General features: G+C 46.0%; 1 protein-coding gene across 9 annotated transcripts in view; it reads right to left on the bottom strand.

The window, feature by feature from the left end:
- tns1b (tensin 1b) overlaps positions 1-9,075 on the bottom strand; it is a 150,419-nt gene that overhangs the window by 105,277 nt on the left and 36,067 nt on the right. For all 9 annotated transcript variants that reach the window (XM_086219616.1, XM_086219620.1, XM_086219627.1 and 6 more), the window contains exon 2: positions 3,102-3,216. In XM_086219616.1, coding sequence (XP_086075742.1) covers positions 3,102-3,216 — 115 coding nt within the window. The remainder of the gene's footprint in view (positions 1-3,101; positions 3,217-9,075) is intronic.

Here is a 9,075-nt window from a genome sequence, read left to right as displayed (position 1 = left end):
GTTCCTGTCCTCAGGGCCAATTATCTAAAAATACCCCACCACAGACGTCTTTGTGTTTTAACTGGAAAACTGCAGTCCTGACCTGTGTCAACATGCTATTGTCAAAGTGGCAAACACCTTGTATCCTGGCAACCACTGAGGGGAAAGGAAGTGCAAGTGCTTGTGTCATTATGAGACCATGTGACTGGAGAGTGTTGGTAAACAAGAGCAGCAGAGGGGAGGGGCTGCAGCAGAGGGGAGGGGCTACAGCTTCTCTGTGGACACCAGAGTTTTTGTAGTGTTTCAGTGCCTCAAATGTACATGTATGTATGTGTTTGTCCTGGCTAAGTTTGAGAGTTTGTACCACATCTTGTGGATGAAATATGAGCAGAAAGACAAAAACTAGGTGTGAAGTCCTCCTCGCCACGTCCTATCTCTGTTCCACAAGTTTGTAGAGTGGATGTGTTAGCAGGTAAGCCTCCTTATGACCGGTCTCTCAGCTCTGAGGGCACATGTGTGCCCCCCACACAACTGGGACCCGCATGCTTACAACTGTTTGGCCGCACTCGTTCACGAAGTTGGAACTTAGGAGGCGGGGCACTGGCTGATCACAACTCATTTGTGCCATCAATTACATGATTTTTACTGTCATGAAGCCTTTAAAACCAGAAAAAGACAAGACTTCCATTCCACTTCATCATGATAAAATCTAAGACGGTATGCAGGCTGATGGCACGATACACATATACTGATATACTGCACAGCCCTAATGCTAACTTCAGCATCATAGGAAACGTTGGCTTCCACTTCTTACACAGCAGGCCAGCCGAAGCCAGTTTTGACTGTCTCGCTTCTTCCTGTGTGAACGTGACAAGACCTGAGACCGGTGCTGTTACTTGTCCTCACCCTCCAACCTTGGAACTTCATTCTGGTTCCCTTTAGTTTGGTCAAAATGGGATTTTAAGACAAAGAGAGTTTGACCTCTTCTGTCTAAGCAAAGGTCTGTACTTCATCTACCACAAGTCTCTGTGTCCCACTCACACACACAAACACTGAAATGACAAGGGAGACATGAACAACAGTGTACAAGTCAGAATATCTGCTGCTACCTTGTCACGATGCTTTATTTGCTCTATAAATGAGCCTTTACAGACGGGAGTCCCAGCTGCTGCACCGTGACACTTTATAATCACATCTGTACGCTCGTCTGCACACACAATTATTTACCCAGCTCACAGCGGCCGCAGGAGGCTCTGTACTTCAGGCTTTACAGGAACATCAACTTTTTTATTTTTTTTTTTAAAGGGAAAATTGCAACTTTGATTAATTATTCATAGAACCTCAAAACCTCAGCAGTGGCAAAATTTTAAAATATTCACCAGAAATACACCGTGTACGGAAGCCAGAAGCTGTAAAAGCACAAATTATTGACATTCTTTCAACTTTCCAACCGGCGAGTTCTTCAGCCAATCCTGCGTGACGTTTGCTTCCATCAGGAAGAACAACCAGATCTGAGCTTCTGTGCAATTTACTCAAAGCGCCTCATTTAAAAAAAAGTGCACTAATCCTGTAAATATACACGCAATTTTGCGCTGCTGTACAACACATGCTGAAGCCGCCACGTTATTTCATGAATGCAGTGATCGTGAGCTCCTTCACACGTCTCCACGCGCTCTGTACAAACTTTACCGGCTGGGAGGTCACATGACTTCTGTGTTTATACCAGACTGAGGACATGAGTGAAGGACTGAAACATCTACGAGACAACAACAACATCTGGATGCAGCAGTCAGATCAGAGGGCAACACCAAGAGTAAGTATAGGTGCTGAACTGCATTAATGTTAGGGTTCTAGTTCTTCATCAAATCTGTGCCAACATGACTTCAGTACACATAAAACACCCTCAATTACTGCAGTATTACTTCTGTCAACTACACGTTCTAGTTCCCGGCCAGTATGCAGGTGGAACATTCTGCCCAAGGGTTCCTCTGCAGTAGATGAAGCTATTCAGTCTCATACCTCCTCTCAGGGAAGCAGAGGCTCCCAACTACAAACCACAAGTTCAGTGCTGTCACCTGTTTTATGTGTAGTAACACAGTACGGAGAGAACCTGAGCTCGCAGAAATGCATCCATCAACCGCAACCTGTTCATGCCACATGACGTGGTGGCTGCATCTGCTACAATCATGTGTCGGCAGCGAAACAATGCAAATGGCACGTCAAAAGGATCCTTCTGTGGTGGAGACACAAAATCCCTGGTTCAACAAGGCAGCGCTGTGGGTGGCTGCTGGTGTTTGCTTCTAGATTAGGAAACTTTATTTCCCTGTGATTAATAACTGACAACAGCCTCTTCAAATGAAATCCACAGTTGGAAAATAATATGTCAGTAAGTTTAGCGTCCAGTCAAGTGTGTAAGAGGACCCTTTCACCCGTCTCCTGCTGTCCAGTGGTGGCTGGCGCCAACCACGACCCTGACCTGCCCCTTGAGGCAGACTGACGTTTGAAAGCGATTCATTCAGAACTTGGGGCTTGAAGCTAAACATGAACAAGACTGAACGAGTCGTGATCACGGTCAGTCAGGCCAAACAGGAAGAGCTCCATCAAATCAAATTACTGAGCTTACAGCGAACGGCGACCCTCTTTTGTTGACAGGTTTGTTGTTGTTAGACATCTGTCTCCATTAGCTTCAAGCTAATAATGTGTGACCAGAGTTTTCTGACTTCTGGACCAAGAAATCATGCAGGAGGGGAAAATGTCCTCACAATGTGAGGACACCAAAGGAGGATTACTGAATAAACAAGCAACTTTTGAGATTCTTTGTTACCGTGGTTTTGAGAAGGGAAGTCAAGTGACTGCTGTTAGCTTGCTGTAATAGAAGCTAAGCTAACATCGTTCCGTCTCTCATTTGTGCTCTTTGCTCAACTTTTACACCACTTACTTACTTGTTACTCTTGTTTGATTAACACTACATTACTCTGTTTCCGAAAAAACAGCGTCAGGCACATTCCTTGCTACCACCCTTCACATGACGTTGTTGAACCGGGGAATCGTGTGTCCGCCATGACAAAGGAAGCTTACTGGTGTCATTGATGTCAGAGTGACGGGCCGCTCAGGTGACTGACCTCTGCAGATGAGTCCATCCTGGATGACGGTCTGTTTGCAAACGCTGCAGTGCTTGGCCTTCTTGAAAGTCTTCACCCGGAAGGTATGGGAGTGAAGAGCCTCCAACTCCTCTGGCTGCAGTTGAGAGGACAGAGGAGGAAGCAGGTTAGTGTGATGCTTGAGTCCGGGAGGGTGTGACCCGCTGGGCCAGATGGCAGGATACTGACGATATCCGGAACCAGAAGATGGAGCACTCTGTTAGGATGAAACGGTGCCTCGCCAACATCTTCAATCACACTCGTCTCTCACTGCTGACTACTAAAAGGGCAACAACGCTTTTTACCTTGGTTCCAATGAAGAACAAAACACACATGGCCCCATCCCTCCGTACCTGCCCCCCCATCCTTCCGTACCCCCCCAACAACTTTGATGAAACTCAAGCTCTGGCGCTTAAACTGTTCCCTGTCTTTTAAGGGAACTCCGCTTTGTGTTTCCATTTTCCCCTGCAATGACCGACCACGGGGAAGTTTGAGATCATCGCCGTGGTGTATTTGTTCAGCTGGTCCATATTTTAACTTTGAGGTTCCGTTCATTTGGGAATAGCAGTACCTCGAATCCCCATAAGCCAGACAGCATTAGCAAATGTTCATATTAGAGGGATTACCATGGCAAAGCCACAACAGTTTTATATTGGAGCAAATATAGTGGGGGGTGGTTAACATAAACCACACACACACACACACACTATGTATGCCTGTAATGTACCTCTGAAAATGTGTTCTATACGTGGATCAAAGAGGGAAAACTGATGTGTTCTCAATGCAGGAAGTACCAGTTTAGCAAGCCGTGCAGCATCAGGCTTCCATTTAGCAAGAGTGTGTGTGTGTGTGTGTGTGTGTGTGTGTGTGTGTGTGTGTGTGTGTGTGTGTGTGTGTGTGTGCGTGCGCGTGCCTGCTGGACAGGCCTAAACGTGGCCATGTGGTTGGCATATTGGGGGACTGCACACAGGAATGTTCGTATGAGAAAACCAAAGAGTCTCGGAGCCCAGCAGAGGGTACAGATACTGCAGCTCACGCTCTAAAAACAACCCCAGAATACCAACCTTGTAACCACTAATAACAACTGTTTTTGTCTCATCGATGCTACGAGGCAACGTGTTGGAAAAGCAGCTCCGGCTGTGTGATCACACTTGAATGATAAAGCAGACAGAGCTCTAAAACGAAGGAACTGACTTAGCAGAAGGAGGGGAAAGCCACTTGTCAGTTTCCCATGATGTTTTATTTCCAGGCCCTGCAGGACCCTGGTTAAAAGATCACGGTCCTCACTTCAGGGGCCTGATACTCTGAACCATCTTAGAAATGTTGCATTAGTTTCCAACTTAATCACGTGTGTTGACATGAGCGTAACCAGAGTGTCATCTCTATTTTCTTGATGTCAGCATAACTTTTTAATTGTTTCCAAAGGGAGCGCTGAGTTCCGCTGCAAACATCAGCAGCAGGATGAACATTTGCTGGTTTGTTTTTTTTCTTCTGGTTACTCATCGACTTTCTATCAATGTAATTTGATCTACATTTTGAACCACTGCAGTAGAAAAAGTAGAATTTAGGAAAAAAACTTTTCCAACTTCACAAAAAAAAGCTTTTACACCTTCGCCTTTTTTGAAAGTCTAAATGTGAAAACCAGGAAATGGAAAACAAAAACAAAGAAGCTCTGACATAACATGGCTAGCTGAGGGTCCACTGCCGAGATGAGCCTTATGTGGGCAAATCCAGCTGAGATGCATCGCTGGCTCAAATGTCCGTAGTGATTAAACATGAAATGATGTCAGAGACGTGAGACCCTGCGAGCGGGGACGGCTAACTCAGCATGCCTCACCACTCACCGACAGCTCAGCGCCAGCTTTATCGAGACACGACGACCGCAGAATAAAGGTTTAAACGCTCCCATTATCACCCAAAATATGCTTTTACGCAAAGAATTCCCATTCATGACTGATGAGTCGAACCAGCAAGTTTCAGCCAGCAGCCTGAGAGGAAATCAGCAGCCTCTTCAACCAAACCCAAGGATGTCCTCCACATATACTGACATCATCTTATTTCCTCCTTTCCCCTGGTCATAAATCCTACAGTCTCGATCCATCACTTTAAAACCACTGTAAATTGTTGTCACTGTTTACAAGCTGTGTAGATCTTCGTAGAAATGCTCAGGATTATCTTGCCTGTGTTCCCTGGACTGGTGTAACCTCTGGTGTTCATCAAGTTCTACGTGACAGCTCAGTGTTTACATCCCGAAGCCACATGGCAACTGCAGGACAGCCCAGCCTTCATTCCACCTCCTGGCTACGCCTTACAAGATTAGCTTAATCTAGTTAGACTGATATAATAGCCATGGCAGTGCAGGACGCATCATGTTGGCAAGGAGTCCTCTGGGGCGGGGTGGAGGTCCCCGCCTGGCACCCATACATGGAGTTATCTGGCTGGAACCATACTGAGCTGGGAATCTGGATTTGGGGGATTGGGAAGAGGTGATAAGAGGGTTTAATGATACTCAAACCTGGCTCCTATGTGTGAGGGGTTTTCTCTCTACTTCTTTAACACAGATTCGAAATATTTCTCCCTGCTCTGGCTTTGTGAAACCTGACACTAGCCTGCTGGAACCAAAACACAATCCTCCAGAATCAGCTGTCAACACGATTCAATACAGTCAGTGGAGAGCAGGATGATGCAGCCGCGGGCAGGTGTTAGGAGAGCCACCACCTTTATCAACCACATCGTCCAAAACAGCCATGACCTCCATACCAATCGAAACTCAACGATGCAACCACACAGACACGTAGGGAGACAGCCAGGCAGGGCGCCAAGACTTTAAGATCGGACGGGCCAAAGAAATTTGAGCTCATCAACTTCTGTTCACCACAGAGCTGATTTTCTGATTCAATCATCCGAAAACACATGGAACAATCCCATTGGCTGAACCAGGAGATGACCACTTCCTGTTGGACTACAAACACACCTCATCCATGCGACACTTCACCAGTTCTGTTAAGAATCTATTGTTGTCTTTCCATTATAAAACTATCGTATAGTTAATAGTCAAATCAATACACAGTCAGATTGCTGAACAATTTCAATACTTGCAACATTGTCAATACAAATTAACAATCCCAAATCATCAGTGGCATGAGCATGAAGCCAGCTAAAAAGAGAAACACAGCCAAAACTTTGCAATGCACAAGAAAGAAATAACCAAACCATCTTTTCTCCAACCCTCTGTCCACCTAGCAGACGCATAAAAACTTCTGAGATGGCAGCGTTGAATATTCCACCTCTGTATAGGCCTTAAAAACCAACACACACCTATACACTGAAGTGTAAAACAGTCAGAATGTCTCAATCCAGGAGTCTATTCAGACGCCGCCGCCTACTCACATAGCGGGGCTTATCGCGTAGGACGGACCCTGGGGGTTCCAGCCCTCCTCTGGTACGCTGCTCATCACGTTCTCTTACACCTGAGGGTTGGGTGGGTAAAACAAGGCCGGAGGGGCTTGACGTTTGAATGAAATCCCTTCAACTTTAATTCCCAATATCATGAAAGTGGCGAGCAGTCAAGTACAGATGTCCTCACAAAGCTGAACAAAAGGCCTAACGCTCCAGTGAGCCCGTCTCTCGTCCCCTCGCCCTCGCCAGAAATGCAGCCTCAGACATTTAACCTCAATATACTATGTAAATAAGCCGCTAAGCAATGTAGCCGGGTGCTTCCCTTTGTAAGCCTGTAATTGTTTCCGATCAATAGCAATGCAGCCGGCACAGTTTGTTTATTGTTTGGGGGAGGCTGCATACACCGAGCTGGGGGGTGATGAGGGAGATATGGGGTGGCACAGCGCAGAATTAACGAGCTAAAGGCTTCGATCATGTAGGCTGGCTTTACTTGAGCATGTTGCAGGAGCCCTTCACGCTGGCTTCACTCTCTGGACTCTCAAATGAGCCACAAAGGAAGGAAATGGTTTCACCCCAAAAGCCCGGGGTCAGGGTGCATAGAAGCCCCCCTCAGCTCAGGCACCGCGGCCCCTGGGAACCGAACGCCGTTCCCTTAGAGACGCACACATAATCTCCTGCCCCTCTCTCATTAGCACACACAGCACTCTCAAGCGCGCACACACACGCACACATACAAACACACACACGCGTACATACATACACATATGCACATACACTAACACATCCCGGCCCAGTTTCACTCTTTGTTCCACTGCTAAAACCCCTGTAAGTCTTAAATGGTTTAATCTGTAGATAAGTTACTTCATATGAAAATATTAAATAAATGAGAAAAGGCTGGATATTTAAAAAAAAAAGAAAAAAAAAGTTATGAGTTTGGAAAAATAAAACCTGAGAGCTGAAAATTTCATGGTTTCTGTCAGTGAAAGATGGAGGAGTTAAGAGAAAAACGCACAGATAAAATGCAGACTCGATAGCTATGAATATGCAAATCCATACACCAACACCTCAGAACTGACCAGAGCTGAAACAGGACCCAGTCACTTTCCAGTTGGCCCAGTTATCTGACTGGTATTACAAACAGGAAATCAATTCTTCTTCACCACAATACATCAACAATCTAAGCCTACACAGCAGGAAGTTGTGTTGTGTTGTGCTTCTATACATTCCAACTGATATACACAATCAATGACTTCTCAACTCACAAAAAAAACAAATAAAATGACTTCACCTTTATGGCATTGAAAAAAATATGAGGATAAAATAAAGCTGCAGTGCTGCTGAAAAGGTAAATGGATGTGCTTGTGGGAATTTCAAAATAAATGTGCCCCACATTTGGTGGATCACAATATGTTGTGTTGCCTATTATTGAATTGACATATAGACAGATATGTTGCTTGCTCTGCCCCCCGCAAAAACCTTGTTATACATTGGCCCCCCTGCTCCCTCAAAGCCCCGGACCAGCTCAGCAGACCCCCAGCCACGTTCTGAGCAGGCCCTGCAGAGGTGTCAGTCACTTTATGCATCAGTATTAACGTGAGAACGGATGAGTCATATTTCAGAGTCACGACGCGAGCAGCTCGAGTATTTGTTAGGTAATTTTGTCCGGAGATAAATCCTTCCAGACTCCGCTTTGCTGCAGACATTCCAGCTGAATAAGGTAACAGGAGGCTGTTTTTCCCCTCAGCAGAACTCCAACTATTACAGCAACGAAAGTGTGACTCATGCTCATGTCCACACTAACACACACTGATTACACTCCCATTCAGCCATTCATTACATCACTTTCACATGTCGGTGTGCACTTCACACGCACGCACACGCACGCACCAGTGGAGGCGATAAAAATCCCAGAGTAGAAGACACAGGAGGACATGTCCCGCTGCCATCTGATACTGCAGACCTGGTAAATGTCAAGGCGCAGCCGGGAGACATTACAGGTTGGTTTTAAGATGCACACAAGTAGCTTAAGGTTGATATTAGACACCCACAAGAAAACTACACATTCACAGGGACAAAAGACATGGAATCTGCTTGACCGCCAGTTTATTGTTCTCTTACTCTAACAGACGACTGTTATTTCAGACAACTCTGGCTATTCGGGTTGATGTCTTTACGGTCTCTTGGAAAAACAACAAACTAATTTCACAATAAGTACACAACAAACAGAAAGACCAACAGCTGATGGCACTAAGGGAGGCGTCATGGACAGAACATCAGGTGGACGGCAAGCCGGGCCGTCCCTCCTGCCATCGCTGTGGTTTCTCCTGCAGTTTGAGTGAAGTCAGCATACAAGCGCACACAGGACAACGCCACCCCCCACCAATCAGACACCATTGTTCTTTCTGGGGGGACCTCTCCAGTCAGCTGAGTTAATCAGCGGGTTAGCATGTCACCGTCTCTCATATGGGACACCATATGCATGGATGGACACTTTCACAAGACTCGTAGGGATCTCCATCTGTGATTCTGTCAGAGTGAATGAGTGTGTGTGAGTGTG

The sequence above is a fragment of the Aulostomus chinensis genome, chromosome 12 (assembly GCF_037954235.1).
Source record: "Aulostomus chinensis isolate RoL2024-O1b breed Wild chromosome 12, RoL_Achi_v1.0, whole genome shotgun sequence".
Classification (NCBI taxonomy): Eukaryota; Metazoa; Chordata; class Actinopteri; order Syngnathiformes; family Aulostomidae; genus Aulostomus; species Aulostomus chinensis.
The sequence above is the reverse complement of the archived record's forward strand: the minus strand, read 5'-3'. Positions and strand labels throughout refer to the sequence as shown.